This window comes from Mugil cephalus, chromosome 5, assembly GCF_022458985.1.
Source record: "Mugil cephalus isolate CIBA_MC_2020 chromosome 5, CIBA_Mcephalus_1.1, whole genome shotgun sequence".
In the NCBI taxonomy this organism is placed as follows: Eukaryota; Metazoa; Chordata; class Actinopteri; order Mugiliformes; family Mugilidae; genus Mugil; species Mugil cephalus.
Window position 1 is genome coordinate 10,086,262 of NC_061774.1, and position 22,072 is coordinate 10,108,333.

The following is a 22,072-nucleotide window of genomic DNA, read 5'->3' on the forward strand; positions in this document are numbered from 1 at the left end:
GAATTGTGAATCAAGACAATAACTTTGAATTTGGACAATTTAGTTCAAAGTCACCGTTCAGATTTTCTTACCTCAGAGCTTTCAGTAGTTTAGTAGTCGGTATTATGAGTTTAACCCACAATATCAACATGTTAATCAATGTTCCCGATAGGCACAACTAGAAAAAGCCTGTGACATCTTGTTGTGTTAACCCACAAAAGTATTACATCATAAGACCAGACCTGTGAACATTTTTTATTTTAATTTCATCTAAAGTATTTCAAAGAATCTCTTATTGTTTAAATGTCAGAGAGACAGACAGAACACAGCTGGCAAAATTCATTACACTGTCACAGGTTACACTTGGTCCTGTGTAAAATTATCTGTAATAAAATAATAACTTCTGTGTACACAACAAAGACAACTACAAATGTCTCAAATAATATTGCAGATGAATGGAGTGAACATGTTTAAAGGGGGGTGTTAAGGTTAGATGGGAGGTAAGGCTCCGTAGTGGACGCTGCAGTAGGGCCGGAACATCAAGCGAGCATTGTTCCACCAAGTGTCGAAGGAAAACAAGTCAGAGTTTCTTCCACAGTTTCCTGAAGCCATGAAGGTCAAGACAGCGAGAATGAAGATGCACAGCACAAAGAGCCAAGGTCTCTGGGAAGCTAGCTCCGATTTATCTGCACAACTTAGACAAGAGAAAGTCCAGAGGTGCAACAATGAGCGAGGGAATGTGAAGAAGAAATAAAACATAGAAAAGCAATGCAAGATAGAAAATGCTGGATATACTGCAGAAAATAAAGTCTACCAGAGATTTGTTTTACCTTTTGGTCTGAAGAACAACTGTGAGACTTTGAGGTTCCAGCAGCTCTTCAGCCTCAGTTTCCTCCTGCAGACACGAAGTACATAACTTACCTCATGATTTTCTACATTTACAGCTACAATTACAAAGCTGCTTTCTGACAGACAGACTTTCAATCTGTGGCACACATTGGAAGTATTGAATAATTACATATTGACACACTCAATTGCCACTTGCAATGCAACTTGCAATGCAACTGTTCTGGTAACAACTGTGTATTTTAGGATCTTTCCAGTTTACAAGTCGTAACACATGAGTGTCATACGTGTCTCAGATCTGTGACGTGTGTGAAGCTGTTTTCAGCTGCAGAGGCCAGTAGCTTAATTTCCTCTGCAAAGGACAGAGGGGGGCAGAACGATCCTTCCTTCTCTCTCATCAGGTCATTCACAGCAGCACTAGAAACAAACATGGACACACAGCACAGTCTGAGTGAATGTAATATACTATATGCTGTATGTTTACACATATGTTCATCTGAAGCGAGAGGATTTGAGTGTCTGGGTTACAATGAAGCCTCAGCGAGTTTGTCCTCTAACTGCTTCTTCAGCTCCTGGTTTGTCAGCCTGAGGTCCTGGAGCAGAGAGACAGGATCAAACTGAGTGAATACTGTGCATGTAAACAGGAATATTTGCTGCCAGGAGCCAGTTTCATCAAACAGATTGTGAGTATTTAGAGGTTACGAAGACTCTAAATATCCTTTCTGCCAAGCAAACATGTAGAGTTTGTGGCCCTGACATTAATAGTTCCCTTTAAAGGGGCATTTCTTAATGACATTTTAAACAGTGCAAATTAAGTCCCTTGATATTTTTAGTCTCCCTCTTAGTCTCAGCTTAGCCTTAGTTATCCAAACAAGTCAAGTCAGGACAAACAAGTACCCAAATGTAAGAATACACCTTTGGGTTCACAGATCCTGCAGGTCTAGTGCATGTCAGGATCTGCAGTTCCCTGAATGACTTGAAAAACAAATCTGAAACACTTTTTTGGAATAAAAAAAAAGAAAGTACAAAATTCATTCTTGTACAAAATCAATATTATTTTCAACAGCTAATTTCTAATTTCTCCATTAATGGCAATTGTACAGGAGGGGATTTTATGTAATCCAGATGTTTAAAATATATCAAGGCTTAAAGTTTCACATAACTGAGGATGTGTCTGCTAGTTGTCTTCCTTCATCACCTCTTAACCTATTTCTGAATTCATTCTGAGTCAGGTGGTGTTATAGACTGCTTTGTTTTTACATAGCACCTACAGACACATCTACCTATTCGCTCACATAAACATGCACACGTTCAGCATTTGGGGGTTCAGTGTCTTGCTCAAGGACACTTCGGCATGTGGCACATTCAAACCGCTAACAATCTGGTTTGTGGACATCCCACTCTACCTACTGAGCCACAGCCGCCCTGTTTATTGATAAAATAAATAAGGAGTTACATGAACTGTTAAGAATACTGTCTGCACTGTCTGCTAAAATACCTTTTTTGGATACTTCTGGTTAGATACTGTACTTCATTGGCTCTGTACTTACATTCTGCACAGTGACAACAACATTGAATCTAATCTAAAATGCATACAACCCAAGCAAACACTGAAGTAAGAAGACATGTTTTAACAATAACGGATAAGAACATCTTTACCTTGATGACGTCAGAAAACTCTTCTACAGTTTCCTCGAAATGCTGTAACTGCAGGTTTTTCTATGGCAATCACATGTAAAATAAGATATGCAGAAAATAAAAGATAAGGAACAGTAATCATGTTCATTTGGAATTACATAAAGATCAATAATAGCCTCATACTGATGTATCTGTGCTCCTACCTGATGAATCACCTCATCTTTATGCTGCAGCTCGTACTGAACCTCTTCCATCCCAAACTAAGGAAACACACGTCGTAACGTTAACTGATGCCCCTCACCGAATAATCCAATAAAGAGAGAAATGATAGAATTCATGGCGTTACCTCAAAGTCATGAAGTGAAACCTTGAAATTGCTCAAGCTGATCTTGTCCTGGTCTCTCTCTTGCTGGAGGCTTGTGAGCTGAAACACAAAAGCAGTTGTCACACAACTGGTAAACAAGATGCACAATCATCCTGGTAAAGCTGTGACAGCTGTAATAAATGATGCCAAGTTAAATTTTCTAAGTGAAAAGTAACACATATCCACCTCTGCATTTAGTTTCTTATTTTGTTCCTTCAACTTGATGGATTCTGTCTCCTGCACAAAAACAGAGCAACAGTTTAGTGACACCTACAATGAATGTCACAGCATAGCTACATAGTTCCTTGTTATTAAGTTGTATGTATAATCAAATAATTCTTCTGTTTAACACACCAGCATCTGAATCTTTTTTTCGCTGCATCTTTTTACGCTGTGGTCATTCGCTTGGGCGGACCAGCAAGGCTCTGCTTCAACCTGTTGTGCTTTGTTGATGAACATCTCCAGGCTGCAGACACACAAATGCAACAACTCAGATTCTGAATATTTTCCCATCACAAGCATGAAAGTGAAGAAAAAACAGGTAGTTACAATAACATTTAAAATTTAAACAGGAAAGGGTTATGTCTGTAGTAGGTGTCAGAGTTATAGATAAGTGAATATCTAACCACGAGAACACAGACGACCATAATAACTATTTTATAAATAAAAGGTTTAATACATAAATATCTAAACCTTGACAGCTAAAAAATATAGTGGATGTTTTTATTAGATCCTAAACCAGAATCATGAGCACTGCTGTTGTCTTCAGGGCTAGACATGTATTTATTTTGCAGCAGATTGTATTGAGACATCCAGATCAACAGGCATGAACCAATAAATCATGGTCCACAGGGAGCATGTGCAGTGTTTCAGGCAGCAGTCGGTGAAGCGACCTTTCTGCCTGCTGTGCCGGGTAGCAATAATGAGACAATTAACCCAACTCTTTCACTTGTTTTCTGAGCATGGCATTCTCTGAGCGCAGCAACGCCATGTCATCATCTGCAACATCCAGCCAGGTCCTCATCTCAGCATTCAGGTCTCTCAGGTGACTCTGACTGTAGTCCAGCTCAGCTATTTTCTCGAGCATTTCCTGCAGTGACCTGGAAACACGCACACACACCAGAAAATATACCGTACATGAATCAACAATAAATAAATAAATAAACGTGTGTGTGTTTTATTGGCGAGCATCACTTACATATTGTCCTCTATGACATCCATCCCACTGGGCTCCTGCTGGTTATCAATACACAGTCCATTTAATAAGGTAAAGGAGTGACACAGATTCTTAAAATATTAATTTAAAGTCTGCTAAAAGTATAAGTCGCTGAAGTACAAAAAAATGCTAAAAATGCTCAAGGCTAATTTAACATAATTTATTACGTTGCTGTTCCAACTCATTACCGGAAATGATATAGTTTAACATTAACGTTACAGGTTAACCGCTCTTTTCTGTAGGATTTCTTTTGAAAGCTAGTCAGTGTGGCATGGCTACTGACACGTAAGCGAGCTAAAACAAATACATGTATTGTCATATAAAGATACTGACAGTTTAAAACTTGTTATTGTCAACGTCTATGTATTGATGCTAATATTAAGAGTAGTTCAAAGTAACTGAAGCTAAACTAGCTAATGTCAAGGACAATCTGAAGGGTCCGCAAGCTAAAATCAGGGTTCTCAAGTCTCACACGACACACGTGATGTTTCTCAGTCTGACAAGTGTTAAAAGTCGCCGCACATTAGTAACGTAGCCTTTATAAACAGAGATTAGTAATCTATAAAACTGATGAAGCGAAGACAAACTGCTCCGCTTCAACCAGTGACCAATCAGAAAATAGAATTTCTCGTTGCCGGGTGAAATAGCAGCGCCGTAAATCAGCCTTGCACAAATGCGGACTTTGCGAAAAAAACTAAATTTATATATGCCAATATGCCAACTCTTTTTTATAGCTATATACACAAATCCCTCATTTAAGATAATTTAATTTTAATTTAATTTAAGACAAAACAAAGACATGCTAACTACCGTTAAATGACAGCGCAAGCTACCGTTAACTAGTGGGCTAAATTAGCATTACCTTAGTTACACAACTTACAATTTAACCAAGTCGTCAGAATAAAGTCTAATATTGTTCTGCAGCTTGGTAAAGGTTAATTGATGTTAATTAATGACAGTTAACAATATCGAAGCCTTACCAGCAAGAATTTTTTTTTTCTCTAGCTCACAAAGCTATAGCAGCTGAACTGTAGACTTGCTAGTCTTGCTATATTAGGGAGGTTATTGTGCACCAGTTTACATTCAAATCTGTTAAAGAGATGAACAGTTGTTAACACCAACACACATAGACAATAATGTCTCTTTCACTTGTGAAATGTCAAAGTCTTGGAAAATTTCAGGATAGGGGATATGTTAATGTAATAGAGAGATAAGAAATATAAGAAGATATAGGCTAGAGAAATTTCACACACAAGACAATGCTTTTAAAATGTCTCACCAGGTATTGGTTTAAGATAAATAATTGTAATGTTCAATTTAAAATAAATACCAACTAGAGATGTTTTATTGCTATTTATAGATGAGTACATTAAGTTATGTAGAAGTTCAATTTTTAGCAAAAATGTCAACAGAATTGAGATTCTTCAATCTTATTTTATACACTCGTATTTTGAGTACAACCTCCCTCTTTATCAAACTAAAGTCATTTCACTTTCTAAAATCTTGAATACACTTGGTCATCAGTTCTACATGATTAAGCCTGCATCTGAATGAAATCCTCAGATTTGACTGTTTTATCATGGTAGCAAGTGAAAATTATCTCCAAAGCAGAAAATACTTCTCCATGTTTAATTATCACAGCACTTCTTAAACCACAGTAATTTTCAGAGTACAAAATATACAACAATACAAATAAGATGTCAGTTATTCCCTTCACACATTTTATTCAAGCACTTTTAAATAGCAAAAGCAAACACAACATAGTGCGATCCAGATGAAACCGCAAAAAAAGAAAAGGCAGACATTTATGTTTAGCAAGAGCAAGAAATACTTTTGGTTATAATGTAAATTTAGTGGCATGTAAAAGCACCTGTCAAAATAAAGGCTTGTAATTTTGTAAACATTAAGGCAAGAACTAAAATCAAAAAGGTGCAAAAGAGAGGAAAAGAAGGATTGTTGGCAGTGTCCCAAATCCATATGACATGCTGACTTAAAGCTGGTGACAGGAGTAAATACACTCAAAACGTTGAGGTAAAAGTCCGTAAAATTAAATCTAAATTTTTCATCGATAAACTTAACTGGCGGTGAGATTCTCTGGTCACAAGCAGTCAGAGTTAGTGCTTTATAGAACGGTTAAGTGTCAGCAAAACGGCAATAATCAAGATGCTACAAAGATTAGCATACAGTATGCAATGTGTACAGTAGGTGTGTCTAAGGCCCAGTCATTGCTCAACTCCTTGACTGACTGAAAAATCAATGTAACATGGAGACAGACTGTTTGAATATAACATCCATACAGAACGTTAAAATACTGTATCCATGTACTGATTCTGCTGGTTCTTTTCTTTGCAGCTTACATGATTGTTGTCATTGTGAACCTGATGTCAGTGCGATCCTATTTCCGCAGGACACAACAATACCCAGTGAAAAGGTCAGAGTAATAAACTCAGCTGGAGCTCAGGAGTGGATGCAGACAAGTGGGAAAGCACATTGTGAGCCCAGCGGCTAAAACACAGGAAAAAAATATGAAGCTAATGATTGTGTCTTTTATAATCCTGCGGTTTAATTAGGAACAGTATAAGTCACATTTGTATGACCTTAAGATCCAGGCAGCTTAAGCATTATGGGAAAACCCAGAATAATTAGCCATCATCAACACTCCCAAGAGCTCCACTGTCCACTGACTCATTGTCAGGGTTAAAAATTCTACATTTTTCACAATCGATAAAATACATTCTTATTTCAGTGTTGTTTTTATAAACATATATTTTCAGTGCTCAGTATTCCAAAGTAACACTACTGATTTCTGTGTTAATATTCTGAGGCTGGGCTCAATAAGTGTACAGATTACCTTCCAAAGAATACCTTTGATTTCTTTTCCTGAATACAGCAAAATGCTACAGAGAAGATACTGGCAGACAGTTATAACCAAAAACATCTTAAACAACCACACACTGTCATAGCTGCTTCCCAACCCAGGCTACCTCTTTTTGCACTGAGGCGATCATCCCTGCTGCTGCTCCTGATAACAATAACCATCGACACCAAAGTAAAGACACGAGGCCTGTTCAGGCTTCCAGCTGTTACCGGGTGGGTTCCAGTGAACCGGTGACCTGGAAGCTTATCCCATCTCCAGGCAGATGTGACGGGATCAGCGGGCAGAGCCAGCAGAGGTACCAGCGAAGGCCCAGCGTGTCACGCAGGTTACCCAGGAGTCCCAGGTTGTAGGGTCGGCGAGATGAGTACCACTCCCTGGTGGTCTGACCCCGAAACAGCAAGAAAAGGTGGAAGAAAAAGAAGCCGGATACCAGCAGGAAACCCACCACACATGTGTCAGCGATGAAGGCAAAGGCAAAGGCACGTGCTGAGACCTGGCCTGAGGAGAGAAGAAACAGCAGCACTGATTATATCACAGCCAGAGACATAAATCAAGGCTCGGAGTAATTAAGTATTCGAAATTGATGTCTGGGATCTGTCTCAGCACAATCCAATGAACCAGTAGAGGCATGAGGATAGAATCCTTTTCTATTAGATTATAAAGAGGAGCTCCAGGGTTCGTCAGTGTCTGTCAAATTAAAGTTTAGCCAAAATGTGTGTAGTGTGTATTTAAATAGTGTAAATTTAATGCAAAAAATGTCTTTAAAGCGACTTCTATAAGGGCTGCTTTTCTCCAGTCCGTTTTCATTACTTAGCATCCTTTTTTCTGAAATAGTTACGTCTCAAAATGCAAAATCCAGATTGTAAACATCTTGAAAAAGCAGCAGGTCACCACTTCCTATACTGAAATTCTGCTTATTAATGACAGTAATATCAAGTAATACAGGTGTAAAACATCTAGTCTGTTAATTAATGACCAAGTCTCTGTCACTAATTTAAAGTTCATGGATTAGATCCAACTTTTCATTGTGTGCCATCTGAGTAACTCTAGGTGATCAAAAGTACCACGACTGTTAAGAATAGACACAAAATATGGCACAACGAGATGTGAGAAACCCGACTGTACCTGACACAAGCATGATCCAGGGTATGAGCAGCAGCAGGATGCTGTGCACCGTCACCCCCTCCTTCAGTATGACGATGAAGACCTCTGCATTCATCAGCGTGGCGTACAGGAGCCCCGACCACATGAACAACAGGCAGCTCAGGAAGAAGCGGTAATTGCGGAAGCCCACGCACTGGCCAAAGAAGACGCAGTGGTGATCCCGCCGCAGGATGCACACCTTGCAGTCGTAGCAGTGGGAGCAGCGGGGAGGGGTGTGCGTCTCACATGTGTAACAGTACCTGCGTGAAAAAACAAGGACAACATTTCAAAATCACTTTATTGACGCTTGCAGGGACATCACTGATGATAAGACAATTTAATTCATCCGAATTAGACATGAAAACCATCAGATATATAAACATGAAGTCTAGAAAGACATTAACACTGTAAAAAAACCTATCCGCTGTTTTAGTCGACACTAAATCTTTCCCTGCTTACATATAATAAACAACGTCCTGTCCCTACCCTACCTCATTTACATGCTCGCTGAGATTATCCTTCCAATGCAAAACTATTTCACTAACAAAATAACCAAGATGATATTGAGTGTTTTCTCTTGGTTCATTTCATTCCCATTTTTTACCATTTTATTTTCCTTACTAACAAAAAAAAAGCAACTTTGACAAAAAAAAAAAAAGGGGAGACAACTTTCCACAATAATTTACAATCTCGCTGCAGAGATTTTTAGGAGGTCATGTTCCTGGTCATTCTCATAAAGGAGCAACAGGTTTATTTTATTGACGCCACTTTGAGCACAGGAGCAGTAACATGCTGCAACATGAAACCACCTATACCCATACAAATCCCAGAATGATATCCAGACTGTAATGTCATATATGTTTTTCCATAATAACAGTAATATTGCGATAATACGAAAATGATTTTCATTTCTCTTCAAATGACAAAGTTATTAAAGTTTACTGTGCTGGATAGGCACTAATACAGAATAACTACAAGGATAAATATTTAATAACATTAGCAAACTTCCAGGTGATGATATCAATTGGGAAATGCTTTTTCACAAAACCGCATTGTGGGAAGTGTAATGTTTTTTCTTATTCATAGTAGGTATACTGAATTAGACACACAGGGTGTAGATGACTGTGTCCACATATTGTGCTGAATAATCACTACACAACGTAAAGGGTTACAGTAGAAGTTTAGTTTAGATGACCACTGCCTCCAGCTGCTTGCTCCTTACCTCCACCCCTGGCCCATGCCTTCTCCTCCCAGGAACACCCCCTTGATGCTGGGGCTGGTCCTGACGAAGAGCATGGCGTTCCAGCAGATGTTGAGCAGCATGAAGTACTGGGCCAGCAGGTGGATCATCTTCCACCAGGAAGACCACTCCGTCTTCTTCTGGTCTGCCTCCAGCGGAGCCTCGACGATCACCAGGTAGCTCACCTCCGCGGTGATGGAGAACACCAGGAATGTGTTGAGGACCACGGGGAGATGGTGGAACAGCTTCTCCGTCCTGCAGAACGCTTTGCTGGCAAAACTCGTCATGTTGTGTTTGTGCTCTTCCGCCTCTTCGTGCTGTATGAATGACAGAGGAGGGAGCGATTTGACAGACGCACAGTGGCAGTGGGTTAGCGTACTTAGACTATTAGCTTGCGGCGCGAGGTTAAATCAATTGCAAAATATCAACAACATCTGACAAAAAGTTTCACATGAATTACTGTCGCGTAAAACATGAAATGAGACGTCATTTACCTCTCTTACATGCTCTCTGCAATTTACAATCCGGACGGAATCACGGCGCTCGCCGGTGTTACATAAAAATACGTCCACAATGCAACAACACACATATGGTTCCCATTCTAACTTGGCACATTAAAAATCATTTAGTATTATTTGGCATTTTACTTACATTTATTTTACACACACACATATATATATATATAGTTTTGTTTTTTTTTTACATATATTTTAGAAGTTTTTTTCTACTATTTAAAATGTGTAGCTTTCTGCCACCCTATTTAATTTATCTTTCTAATCAAGGAAATGAGGCCTCATAACCAGAATATCTGCCTCATTCTAAAAACAATTAATATGAGGCTAATAGATAAATAAATAAAATCTCTGACGTGTTTCTCATCTCTGACCAGATGCATCCCCCTGCGAATCATATCCTCCAATTCAGGAATATTTTTGTCATGTGAATGCAATTTTTCAATAAATCTATTTATTTCACTGTGAGCATAACCTTTTTATTTATGTCATCATATAGTCTGTAATAATATAAGTATAATTACTGCCCGGCAGACCTTAATATAAGAAGGTTCAGTTCTTAATACCTGCTCTGTTTGGACAATCTTCATACGGCCTTAGTGTTGCCCTCCGCCTTCTTCCAAATAGGGACTTAGACAGACTTTAATGATCCACAAGGGAAATTAACTGGTCAAACTAGCTTAATTGTTACAGAAAGATAAGTTGTTATACATCTGGACAGAGTAGGGAATAAAAGAAGGTCTATAGTGTTCACTATGGCAGCGGAGCTGAGTCAATTTTGCTGATTTATGTAGGAATAGTGTCAAATTAATGGTTGTCTATGGTTCAAGTGCAGACACACAATACATGTAAATGGCTGCTTATTTATCTGTGTGGTAATAATAATAATAACTAATGTTTAACCCCATCACCATTGCATGTGGATTGGCAGCGCGTCTGTGGTTCCCTCCCCCTCAGACCTTAATCCTTGATAATCTCTGTGTTTGATGAAAGCCGGCAGCCATGGCTTCACCGAAGGAGAGTTTGCTGTCTCTTGGGCATCTGACCGGCTCAGAAAAAAGCACTTTCATAAATGCAAGACAACGCGATGTGAAAAAAAGGTAAGACCCCTGCCGCCATGGAGACAAATGCAGAGTTTTTAGTTTTCTGATGTTTAAAACTCATAATTATTATGAAATACAATGCATTTCTATGTTTAAAGACTCACGCTGTGTGTTTCTGGGAGTGTTATAGCCTAAAATGGTAATTTAGAAATATTAGTTCACTGTAAAACACTGACTGTGTTTTCAGTTCAGAGTGACATATATATGAGTAAGCACATTGTGGAAGAATCTAATTACAAAATGCCCTAATGTCAGGAGGAAAGTTACAATCCGTTTTGGGCTGTACCTGAGACAGATGAGGTAGATGATGATAGAGTATGAGTTTAACATGAGTAGTTATCTTGCTGTACCATGATGCACCGATGATGTCTCATCTTACAGGCCAGTGCGGTTGCAAAATAGCTTTCCGGCCCTTCAAAGACAGGAACATCAGTAAGTGCAAAGAGAAAAGGGAACATGATGCTTGTGCAGTGATCGACTGTTGTTGTCAGTGTTTAATATCAGTCTTTGTGCGTGTGATTCCTGCAGCAGGTTGATGCGCCTGCAGCAGCGCTGGCAGGAGTTGATGGAGAGAGAGCGTAAAGCCCAACAACACAACAGGCAGCTGCTGCAGCAGTTTGAGGAAGCCCAGAAGACGCTGGCAGATATGCTGGCCTGCAACTCAACTATGAAAACTATTCGGGTGATTAGACATAGATAAACACTTCCCCTACTTGTTTACTCTTACCTCTGTGAGGCCCTGAACTTACAGATTTGACCCCTGCAGATAGAGTATGAGAAGTACCTGGAGGAGAGCTTCCCTCGCTGGCAGCAGCAACTCAAGGAGAAAACACTTACTGCTCAGAAGAAGGTACAATCTATCTGACTTCTTCCAAAATAAAATATATATTTATATATACACACTTGGTTCTGTCATTTTAATTGAGCAGAACCCTTAAAATCCAGTCGAATCTGCTCTGACAAGTGCAAAACGCAAAGAGACGTAAGAAATTGAAGGTGTACAACAAAGTTTTCTGCTCTACTGGTCATATATTATCATTATTATCTTCTCTAGAAGATGGACTTACAATACAACGTATATGTACAATGTAAAATACGCTTTGATCAAATGTGTGAACAAAGACTCTTTCTTAAACAGAGGATAGATGACTATTTGGGATCATATCTAGAGAAGATAGAAGAACAAGTGATAAAGTCCTCTGCTGATCAACATTTACTCTTGCACGGTTTGTTCTCACTCACTTGATGAAATGTTATGTTTTTAATGGTACGTTCGAATCCCACAGGCAACCTCCTAACACTTGCCCTTGTTCTCAGGTCCTAACACAAGGCCGCAAAAACCTGCAGCACCTCAGTCGTACTCCAGCCAAGATTACTCTGACTACAACCAACACGGCTCCTCTCATCTTCTCGATGCACAGTCCTCCTGGTTGACCCACACTCAATCCCAGAAAACTGGATTTCCTCCCAGAGTATTCTATCAACCCCACAGCTCCTCCCAAGCCCCTCAATCTCTCTTCCCACCATCTAACTTCCCACATCCTCACCCATTCCCTCTCCACCACCTTCCCCCCACCCCCAGACATCCCTATTACCACTGGCCCGGGCAGGATCAGTCGGTCTGGGCTTCCCCACAACCCGACTACCCCTGGTCCCGGACTGCTGGTGCGGCTGGCGTCCCCCCTGGCTCTGACGCTCTATGGGGTCAGCTCATCGCGGAGGAGCGTCCACCTGAGTCGAGGCATTCACGGACGGCGGGGGAGGGGGACAAATCCAGCAGAACGACAAGTTCGAAGGGGGAGAGGGGTAGCGGAAGCAGGGGCAGTGATCTGTCACTGGAGCTGGACGTTAAACCAGGTGGGTGAAGGAAACACTGGTGTGTCCAAGTCATCCTTTATGTATTTATTGGTAACTTTTCCTGCGTCCAGTTCGTCTGTCCAGCAGACAAGCAGAGAGCAGCGAGAGCGGCAGAGATTCCAGTTTGCCGAGCAGGGAGAAGAGGAAGAAGAGGGAGAAAAGAGGAAGAGCCGAGCGTACTCCTTCATCAGACAGAGAAAGATGCAGCTCTCATGAGTCAGTTTTTCTTTTAAGATTCATTAAACCTCACCTATGACACATTCCCTCCGAATGCCTCATTCACCAGCCTCTCACTGCCTGTCTGTCTGTCATGACTTTTCTCCCAGTGAAACGATATGTGTGTGTAAACTACCAGCGCCCCACCCAACCTACGTTCATATCTTTGCTAATCCATGACGGTTACACCTTGTCTGGTTTGTGCGGCTTGTGCAATTTCCTCTCTTCTGGTTGTCTTAACCACAGTCAACACGGGCAGGAAATGTGAGAGAGAAGAGAACAGGAATGACAAGCAGTAAATGTCAGACCGACCAGGAAGCGAACCAGGAACTCTTAACATTTAATACTATATATCTGTGACCTCAAGCCGACACATAAATACAAGCTATAAGATATAAGGTTATGTTAGTTATTTACTATAAGATACAGGAGAAATAAATATAGAAATAGTATAACTCAGGGGTTCCCTGACTTTTTCTGTCATCTGTTTGATGATATAGGAGTATTGGAAGCCCCCCACCCACCCCAAATTGTTCGTACCTTATATGTTTTCAGTTACATTATAATATAAAGTAGATGTTTTTCTGTCTATAATTAATACTTATCATTTCACTTTTCTGCTTCACGGTTTATTGTCCAGTTTCTTTTATTGTAGAAACTAGTAATAATAAAATCAATTTCCAACAGAACTGGACTTTATATCATTTTCAGACTTAGATTAATTGTATTATATTCTTTCTTTAAGTAAAATTAACTCCAAATGTGAAGGAAGCAACAGTGCAACAACTAACATTTCCCCATTTAACAGTCAACCAGCCAACTGTCGACCGTAGTCCTATTAAAGTCCAGGGACACATATGCCTCGTTATATTTTCTCGCTTTTCCCAGTTATAGGAACCACTAGTTTAACTGAAATGAATAATATTCTATGTTCATGTAGTTTTTTCCTCATACCCTGAAGAGGTAACACTGTTAATTTATTCGTCTTTCAGGTCATCAACGATTTCCAGCGCTGTCGTCGTTGCTACGGTTGCAGTGGCCCAAAGCTCAGAAAGTGACGCGCCATCAGAGAAGGACGCGAGCAGCAGCAGGAGGACGAGAACCCCCGCTTCTCCTCATCCTCCTGCTGCTGCTCGCGGGTCATCGAGATGTGAGCAGGCGGCAAAGCAAAGGACCGGGAGCAAGGGAGACGACTCAGATAGTCGGCTTTCTGGTGTGAGAGTGGAAACCGAAAGAGAAAAAGTGAAGAATCAAAGTCTTAATGAAAAACCAGGGAGCTGTGGAGATGAGTCTGGATCCCAGGGGGAAGAGGAATCTGAGAGTGATTGTGTGAACGCAGAAAATAGAACTGCAGAGGAAACAGAGAAGCAGGAGAGTGGCAGCTCTGAGCAAAGCAGCACAGATGAGAAGGATGAAGGAGGAAGACAGAAAAATGTGGGAGTCAGAGATGATAAAGACGAAGAAGATGGCGATGTGGACGGAAGTGATGATGATGATGATGATGATGATGATGATGATGATGAGGAGGAGGAGGTTTCTGTCAGAAAGCGAACAACAGGTGAAGAAGAGGCGGTGGAAGAAGAAGAAGATGAGATGGAGGATGATGGAGATGATGAGGACGAGTTAATCGGGTTGAAGAAGGAAGACACTGAGAACAGGAAACCTGGTTCTGCTTCCTCTGACGATGAAGAGGCTGACGAGGATGTAAGTGAGGACAGTGAGGAGAAGACAGAGGAGGATGAAGAGGGCTCAAATGAAGAGAAAGACAGTAAGAGTGAAGAGGAGCACAGGAGTGGTAAAGCAGAAGAGCCAGAGGACAGAGATTCAGAAGACAGCATCATCTCACCCCAGGAAAAAAGGTAAGACGATGGAGGACTTAATGTTGTAATTAAATGACATGAGTTACATGAATCCTGTTTTTAGACCTAAGCAGATAGAGATTATTCCTGAGCAAGCAGCAGAGGAGGAAGATGACGATGATGAAGATGAACTTAAAACATCATCTAATGACGACTCGATTGAATTCAGTGACGGGGACATTGAGAATCTCCTGGCACCTCCAGAACCAACAGAGAAGAAAGAGTAAGCTCCGACTCATTCGTGTTAAATCTGACACAAATTCAATCGTAAAATCTGATTCTCCAACATTTGATTTTACTCACTTTGTTTAGAGAAAAGGACCCGAAAGCTGACGAGAAGCCCAAAGGTAAGTATCAATCATCACCAGGAGACACGCACACAGAAAATGTATTGCAATTTCTTTTTAATGTCGACTCTGAGCTGCACTTTCATTTATTTTCCAGCAGCTTTTAATAACGCGGAGATCTTTCAAGTGAAGTCTGACAGATCGAAGACTGATCTCCAGAGTGACTCCGATGGGTTTGATGATTTTTATGATTAAATGTGTGACTGCCTAAAGCCAAAAGACAACATCCTGCCTCAGTCACTTCGTATTCATTGTGTATTAAAGTGACACCAAAAGGAAACTGCAAATGGACACTTTGTTTTCTTGTGTTTGATTAGAGACGTATATAAAGAAGTTGCAAAAAAAGTTGAAATACTTTTTTTTTTATTAATGAATTTAAGTTTGAAAGACAATTTGTTTTTTAAAACCCAATCAGAAGCATAGAAACAGAAAATATACTGGCAGAAATATATTTGAACAGAACAACAATGATAACATTCTACTGGAGAAGAAAATGATACAAAAACTGTACAAATTATGAAAATAATTTATTGAAGGGGCTTTTTTTTTTATTATTGCTGTTGTACCTGTGTGATCTTCCACCAGCTGTTTATGACTCCAGTAACGAGCGCACAGAGTTCACTCCAACATATAAAAATAAACCAATACAGTGTGTGTGTGTGTCCTTTAATGTGTTATACACCAGAGCCTGGAGAGGGAGGCATTCAGAGCAGATTGATCCTGGTTACGTTTGCTCATTTTCCAGGGGGAATGGGAATTTAAAGTCTTTGCTCCTGTTAGATTTTCACCACCTGAGCAGCCAAACAGGGATTCACTCTCTTCCCGTCCTCCGGAGTAGAGCCGCCCTGAATGAGCAACCTGCCGTACGTCCCACCCACCTGGCCTTTAGTCAGGCGTCCTGGATTGACGCATACGCAGCCGACCACATCCTGAGGACAAGGGGAGATTGTGATGCGTCTTTATCCAATTCTAAAGACTGTTTGTTGTATTGAACGTCAGCAGAAGCAGAAGCCCCTGTACCTTTATGAAGTAGCGCAGCTCGGAGGGAACGATGAGGACGTCGGGGGTGAGCGGCATCTGTCCGAAGGTCTGGAACTTCTCATAGTCCATGTTGACCTCCTCCACAGGCGGGTACAGAGGGTAGTAACTGAAGCCAAGTCACAAACACAGAGGTCATCAATGCTGACAGACTCAAAACGAAACAAATCCAAGCAGAACTTTCTCAGGACTTGTACCTCCTCTGGGTCAGCATGTGCTTCAGGATACGTGAGAATCTGTCCGATCCGGTGCCACTGCAACACAACGCTTGTTTACTTGTCAGGCCCGCTTTAGAGAATCCCACCAGATACACACACACTAATAGATACTGATCTCCGCTGCTGGGTAAAGATATGTAAATATATAATTAGATATTTCTGCAGGCGCACAGTCGTCCTCACCAGCTGATCTCCTCCGCGCCCATGTGGAAGAGGATGTCAGTGGATGTCAAGCCCAGGGTCACGCCGTCAATCAGCAGGGTGCAGGGGTCAGGGACCAGGGTGACGCGCTGCGGAGGACGAAGACAAGACGTGATGCAGCACCGATCATGATGTGCGAATGCGCATTTGTTCTCCTGCTGATCTCTGCTAGATGACAACTAAGACTTGAGTCAGGCTGAATCAAACATCCTGTGCTATAAAAGTAAAATCCTCTGTGATTCTGACCTGGGCCTGGTCCTTGTTCATGTTGGGCAGGGTGAACGGAGGCTGTGGGTAGATGAAATGGTGGTGGATGTCTCTCTGGGAGGGCACGAACACCAGGCGACAGCCGACACTGGACGAAAGAAACAAACAGACATTAATGGCCAAAGGTTTATTACGTGGTGCCATGAGGAAAATGTGGTTCTCTAAGGTCCTAAAGAAATTAAAGTGGAGTTGTTTGGGTTGGATCACAGTCCAGAGGCTGTGTGATGTGTTGTGTGACCACAAATAAAATCCGAAAAAATATTTTTGAGCTGCTGCTCTCAAGGGTCGTCCACTCGTAGAAAAATCAGGAAATGCACTATACTGTAGTTTCAGAGGGGAGACCAAGGCACATGATATTTATACAGATTAAAAAAATGTCTAATCATGAGACGGTCTTTTAATCCCAATGGATTTGTTTGCCTCTGCACAGCTGGTTAATCACTATGTGAAGGTGTTAGCGGTGTTTATGTTTACTTTGCATAGTATTCCACTAACAATCAGAATAACGGCCCAGTCAGAGCAAAAATGCCTCCTACAATCAACTTAACTGGAAAAAATCTGGTCTGATGGGCCAAAATGTTCTGTCGCCTTGAGAGGTGTGGATTTATTAAAAAGAAAATATTAGCCTCTAATAACCACGTAAACACTGGAACTGACTGTTCCTCTCAGGGTGGAATGAAACTTTCTTTCTATGCATGTTTGACCCACACAACAAGTTTCTGGGAGGGATAGATTCATGGTGGTAGGAAGAAATGTTGAGTTGTTAAAAGTGTTTGAAAAGATAAACAACTGATTTGGGTTTACCTCTGTCATGTTTCTACTGAATTCAAAGTATATTTCTCAGTCTGTTATGTTTCCATCAGATTTGATGCTACACAGATCACAGAGGCACTTGATGTCCTGATTGTTCCAACGTAACCAAACATCAGTTATCACTTTATTTAGTTTCCACGTAAACAGTTACTTTTGAATTTATAGTCAAAATGACTTTGATCAGAGTGAAAACACGTTGTCCCTGCGAAAGCAACTAACGTGGAAAAGTCAGTTTTGAAAAGTTTCCTCATCAGTGTATCTACTGGTCCCTTCGGGAAGAGGAGACGTACCTCCTGGTGCCATCCACGATGCTTTCTATACATCTTGAGAAAATGGTCTCAAACGTCTCGGTCACCTGACTCTTCTTTTAGAGACAGAGATGGTCACAGACATTTAAAAGAGTCGGACATGATAAATGAATACATCGATATAAAGGCAATGTGCTTTAACTTCAAATTAAATAGATTTATGTAAAACATTAGACCTCCCAGGAGTGTCCGCTTCACTCCTACCTCAATTTGCTCATGTTTTGAATCCACAAATGGGCCCAGCTGGAGAAGAGAGAGAAAGGAAACACACATCAGAGTTATATGAGGAGTATGTACCTATAAACCACTAATGAAGGTTATTTATGAGCTGGATCACATGTGGATAGTGTCTGTACCAGTATGCAGACATCAGGACGGTCTCTGACTATCACGCCGATCAGATCCAGCAGAGGGTCAAAGGTCAAGCTGTCAGAGGGAGTGTACGGTCCACAGGCCACCAGCACATTCAAAGGCTCTGAAGAAGCATGAAATAAAGAGAATATACTGATAAGAAAAATTATAAAACGTACCTTGACATGAAGAGTTCTGTATATGTTGTGTCTTATAAGCCTTCATGGTCTCTTACCTTCATCAGTTTCCATTTTCACGTTAGGGGTGTAGAAAGGAAGAGGAACGCCCTGAAAGACAACGTCATTAAGAGAAGATAAACGACCAAGCCGTCTCTCAAAAGCTGGCATCTAGTTTTAGGACTTGTTGCCGACCTCATAGAGTTTGGAAGCCACCAGTTTTCTTCCTGTAGTGTTCATTCCCTCCATCACCACCACCTTAAAAAAAAAAAAAGAAAAACAATTCCACAGTAAATGTCTCATAACGTGGGCCCAAAGATTGAACGAATACATTGCATTTGGTCCAGAGCGGGCTGCACGTTTCTACGGATAAAAGTTTCCTACATTGCAGGAAGTTGTCAGAGTTCTCGGTCAGACCATGGGTCAGTCTCAACCCCGTGTCCTTGGCATACTCTGTTACTCTTGGTGGCCATATAACCTGCTGCACACACACTTAAGTGCACAGGCAAAGGAAATACCACCGCTCAGTGTGTGCTCAGTAACACCACAATGCACAATACCCAGCAGAAGCAGCAGTGATGTCATGGCGTCATTCTTTAAACAGAGACCAGTTTTAGCAGCTTGATGCGACTGCTCTTTCAACTCACCTGGCCAGGAAACAGGGAATACTCTTTGAGCTCTGACAGGTCAATAGGTACTTGCTGACCACCTTGCTCTGGTCCAGCCTCCAGCAGAACCGACTGCGCGTTCAGTTTACCGTTACTGTCGCAGCAAACCTGACCCAGCACGGTTATACTGTCCTGAAGGAGGAGCGATGGAAACAAAAAAAAGGAAATCAGTACTGCATTTGAGTTCACATGTATATGAACAGCTAAATCTAATTCATCTGCTCAGACACAACGACGTCTTCATTTTAGGACCATATTATAGATAAAACTGTGGGAACTTTTTGACGCCAGTAACACTCTTCTCTGTACCTGTGCAGGCAGAGAGACGGGGGAGAACTCTTCAATGTTGAAATGAGACCTAAGGCCTTCTCCCAGCTCCTCGATCTTCTCCGTCAACACTGAGAAAACACAAAATATCTATATGCTCAGAGCGCTCCTGTGTGTTAAGTCCACATTTCTCCCTCCATCTGATTACTCCATCACTTTTAACATTTCTAACCTTTACACACAGAGAGAACCTTTATTTCCGACAGAAACTAAACAGCAGTGTTGAGCGTTAAAGATCGATGACCGTCCACACGCCTGTACTTACCATTTCTAACGTCTCGCAGCCTCTGGAACATGTATTTGTAGCTGCAGTGGAGAGAGTCCTCAGGTCCTTCTAGGAGCTCCAGCCGGAGGCCCGCGCTCAGATTCTTCCTGCCCAACCAACGAGTGCCCTGCACGGCCCCGAACGTGACCACCACCTCCCCTTTCCCTCCTCGCTGGCTGTACTTCTGCGAGGGCGTTGCACTTCCAGAGACAAACAGAGCCAGGTTATTGTGGTGGCAGTGTTATTTCCCCACGTGTTTACAGGTATTTAAGTGTTCTCCAGGAGCTCACGCTCAGGCTCCGAGTTGGTGTGTGCTGTAAAATACCTGGGAGAGAAGCTGGCTGGAGACAGCAGCAGACCAGGGCTGGACAGCAGAGCTACGCTCCTCTTTGACTGAGGATGTTCTGGGGTGGTTAGTGCTCGTTTCTGAGAGCCCTGTCCAGAAATAAACAAAGTACGGTTACAGCACAGTTATTGTAGAAAGATTTTTAAAAGTGCAGCTCAGCTGTGTTCAGTCTTAAGTGGGATCTTACCTTAGCAGGAGTAGAGTAGCAGTCTAAGAGATTCTCCTCCTCTTCCTCGGCTTTTATTCTGAAGGAAAACTTGTCAAGGTCAGTAGCACAATGATCACAGACAACAGGCGCCTGCAGAAGAATGTGCTGATGATAGCTGTGGTTTTTGTTTTAAGAGTTCACTGTGAAGGATACATATCATGCACTGTGTGGATCTCTCTTGGTTTTATCAGACTTTCTTCTTTTCTCTTCCTCACTTTCTTCTTTAAAACCTGCCATGAAAATGAGCACACACTGTAAAGTGACGTCCTGTCCACCGAGAACCAGAACCTCAAACCAGATAGCGTCCAACTCTCGCTTCTAAAACAGTATTGAACAGAATAAATTGCTAATAACCACCACCGCTCAATGTCTATTTTCTTTTCAACAACCAACACATGTTTTCTGGTTTAACCTGAGGGCCAACTTGTGGTTTGGGAATGTCAAAAGTGATGCAAAGTGACATTATGGAGGCAAGCTGAAAGAAACCTTCCTGAGCAGAACTGGATAAAGATTAAATGGAAAGTTCAGCTTCAAAGCCCTGGCATGTGGTTCTCACAACAAGACCAAATTTATCTGCATCAACAATTGATGTGAACTGCGTTACCGCACTGGGTCCCAAATATCATCTTCATAGGACTATTAAAAACCATAAAATTATCACATAAAATACATTTAATATGGCTAACATTTTGCATTTACTCAAACATTAACTGATAACACTTTAATCGATTCACAGTCACTATGTTACCTCGTGTTCAAACTGATCCAGGGCGTCAATGGACAGTTTTAGTCCACCTTTTGTGGTACTGTAGGCCACCCACTCAAAGATCATGTCATCTGCCTGCATCCTGTGACAAATAGACTGTTCCACCACTGGAGCAGAGGAGAGATGGAGCGTCATTAATGTGGTTTAACGAAAAACACTGAAAATAACGGCGTAAATAACAAGTGGCATCACAATCTGAGCTTCTAAAATAGCACAGAAAGATAATATTTGTATATGATGCAGCGACACATAACAGATCCCACATACACACACACCCACATATATGCAATCACTACCATTACTTCGTGACAATATGAGACTAAATATGCCTGAGGACTGTGAATATGTATCACTACTGTCCAGCAGTATGAACACTTCACTAGGAGGCTCATTGGTGCAGTCATTGGTCCTTTTAGCTACTATGGCTAACATGCTAAGCTACAAATAAAGCTTCGATCTAGCTTAACTGTTACTTACTCTTATCGAGGACGGAGTAATCCTGGCACGATACGTCAAACATTTCCAGCTCTGTCTTCAAGCTCTCAGCGGTTACTACTGCCATTGTTTTGCTCCGTATATTTAGCTAAACAAGTAAGAGACGCCAGGTGGTCCTGTGTTGTGATTATATTCTAGTTAGCGCCAACTTCATAACAACTCTAACAACGCAATTCACTTAACAACGCGATTTCCAAATTACAATTGCAGCACTGACTGAAATTTTTACTGTTAAATATAATTAATCGGAGCAAATCGGATCGACATCGGATGTATTTTCATTTTACCGCGAAAAAGCTCTGTCGGCGGCCGGAACTGACGTCACATCCGAAACGAAAATAATATAAAATAAAAGCCGGTAATTCAGCCTAGTTGTTATCGTGACCAGTTCGTTTTCAGATTGAGCCCTTGAATTGTTTCACGTCCA

General features: G+C 41.3%; 4 protein-coding genes across 5 annotated transcripts; 1 reads left to right on the forward strand and 3 right to left on the reverse strand.

The window, feature by feature from the left end:
• Window positions 1-219: 219 nt before the first annotated feature.
• On the reverse strand, window positions 220-5,097 carry LOC125008666 (ninein-like). Of its 2 annotated transcripts, none has more exons than XM_047585997.1 (12): window positions 5,024-5,097; window positions 4,026-4,060; window positions 3,769-3,927; window positions 3,182-3,293; window positions 3,014-3,064; window positions 2,810-2,887; window positions 2,667-2,723; window positions 2,485-2,544; window positions 1,354-1,418; window positions 1,113-1,242; window positions 810-874; window positions 220-673 (listed from the first exon to the last, which is right to left on the reverse strand). In XM_047585997.1, the coding sequence occupies exons 2-12, from the start codon at window positions 4,046-4,048 to the stop codon at window positions 469-471; spliced, it is 1,005 nt and encodes a 334-aa protein (XP_047441953.1). In that variant the 5' UTR covers window positions 4,049-4,060; window positions 5,024-5,097; the 3' UTR covers window positions 220-468. The 2 variants fall into 2 exon arrangements, with proteins under 2 accessions (XP_047441953.1, XP_047441954.1); XM_047585998.1 differs by lacking the exon at window positions 5,024-5,097 and adding an exon at window positions 4,516-4,572 and having other exon boundaries at window positions 4,026-4,063.
• Window positions 5,098-5,658: 561 nt separating this feature from the next.
• zdhhc24 (zinc finger DHHC-type containing 24) lies at window positions 5,659-9,870 on the reverse strand. The gene is made up of 4 exons (XM_047584341.1): window positions 9,799-9,870; window positions 9,287-9,621; window positions 8,047-8,324; window positions 5,659-7,419 (listed from the first exon to the last, which is right to left on the reverse strand). The coding sequence occupies exons 2-4, from the start codon at window positions 9,589-9,591 to the stop codon at window positions 7,127-7,129; spliced, it is 876 nt and encodes a 291-aa protein (XP_047440297.1). The 5' UTR covers window positions 9,592-9,621; window positions 9,799-9,870; the 3' UTR covers window positions 5,659-7,126.
• Window positions 9,871-10,827: 957 nt separating this feature from the next.
• Window positions 10,828-15,852, forward strand: LOC125008645 (protein starmaker-like). Its single transcript, XM_047585962.1, has 11 exons — window positions 10,828-10,916; window positions 11,301-11,351; window positions 11,448-11,601; window positions 11,686-11,769; window positions 12,058-12,145; window positions 12,237-12,776; window positions 12,848-12,992; window positions 13,985-14,851; window positions 14,916-15,074; window positions 15,164-15,198; window positions 15,296-15,852. Exons 3-11 carry the CDS (start codon window positions 11,455-11,457, stop codon window positions 15,391-15,393), a joined length of 2,163 nt encoding a protein of 720 aa, XP_047441918.1. The 5' UTR covers window positions 10,828-10,916; window positions 11,301-11,351; window positions 11,448-11,454; the 3' UTR covers window positions 15,394-15,852.
• pola2 (polymerase (DNA directed), alpha 2) lies at window positions 15,541-21,967 on the reverse strand. Its single transcript, XM_047585963.1, has 18 exons — window positions 21,628-21,967; window positions 21,133-21,257; window positions 20,538-20,614; window positions 20,364-20,421; window positions 20,156-20,265; window positions 19,831-20,030; window positions 19,548-19,636; window positions 19,218-19,370; window positions 18,766-18,828; window positions 18,630-18,681; window positions 18,400-18,518; window positions 18,248-18,286; window positions 18,026-18,099; window positions 16,902-17,010; window positions 16,638-16,744; window positions 16,434-16,490; window positions 16,219-16,345; window positions 15,541-16,127 (listed from the first exon to the last, which is right to left on the reverse strand). Exons 1-18 carry the CDS (start codon window positions 21,710-21,712, stop codon window positions 15,975-15,977), a joined length of 1,797 nt encoding a protein of 598 aa, XP_047441919.1. The 5' UTR covers window positions 21,713-21,967; the 3' UTR covers window positions 15,541-15,974.
• Window positions 21,968-22,072: the final 105 nt, after the last annotated feature.

Coding starts and splice junctions, on each gene's coding strand:
- zdhhc24 (XM_047584341.1), bottom strand. CDS start 9,591: ATGACGAGTTTTGCCAGCAAAGCGTTCTGCAGGACGGAGAAGCTGTTC. Junction 8,325..9,286: donor GGCATGGGCCAGGGGTGGAG/GTAAGGAGCAAG, acceptor TTTTTCACGCAG/GTACTGTTACACATGTGAGA. Junction 7,420..8,046: donor CTGGATCATGCTTGTGTCAG/GTACAGTCGGGT, acceptor TTCTCTCCTCAG/GCCAGGTCTCAGCACGTGCC.
- pola2 (XM_047585963.1), bottom strand. CDS start 21,712: ATGGCAGTAGTAACCGCTGAGAGCTTGAAGACAGAGCTGGAAATGTTT. Junction 20,266..20,363: donor GCTACTCTACTCCTGCTAAG/GTAAGATCCCAC, acceptor ATTTCTGGACAG/GGCTCTCAGAAACGAGCACT. Junction 16,745..16,901: donor TGAACAAGGACCAGGCCCAG/GTCAGAATCACA, acceptor CGTCCTCCGCAG/CGCGTCACCCTGGTCCCTGA.
- LOC125008645 (XM_047585962.1), top strand. CDS start 11,455: ATGCGCCTGCAGCAGCGCTGGCAGGAGTTGATGGAGAGAGAGCGTAAA. Junction 12,146..12,236: donor TCAACATTTACTCTTGCACG/GTTTGTTCTCAC, acceptor CCTTGTTCTCAG/GTCCTAACACAAGGCCGCAA. Junction 12,777..12,847: donor GGAGCTGGACGTTAAACCAG/GTGGGTGAAGGA, acceptor TCCTGCGTCCAG/TTCGTCTGTCCAGCAGACAA.
- LOC125008666 (XM_047585997.1), bottom strand. CDS start 4,048: ATGGATGTCATAGAGGACAATAT. Junction 1,419..2,484: donor AGTTTTCTGACGTCATCAAG/GTAAAGATGTTC, acceptor TCTCTGCTCCAG/GACCTCAGGCTGACAAACCA. Junction 674..809: donor GTTGTTCTTCAGACCAAAAG/GTAAAACAAATC, acceptor CTCTTGTCTAAG/TTGTGCAGATAAATCGGAGC.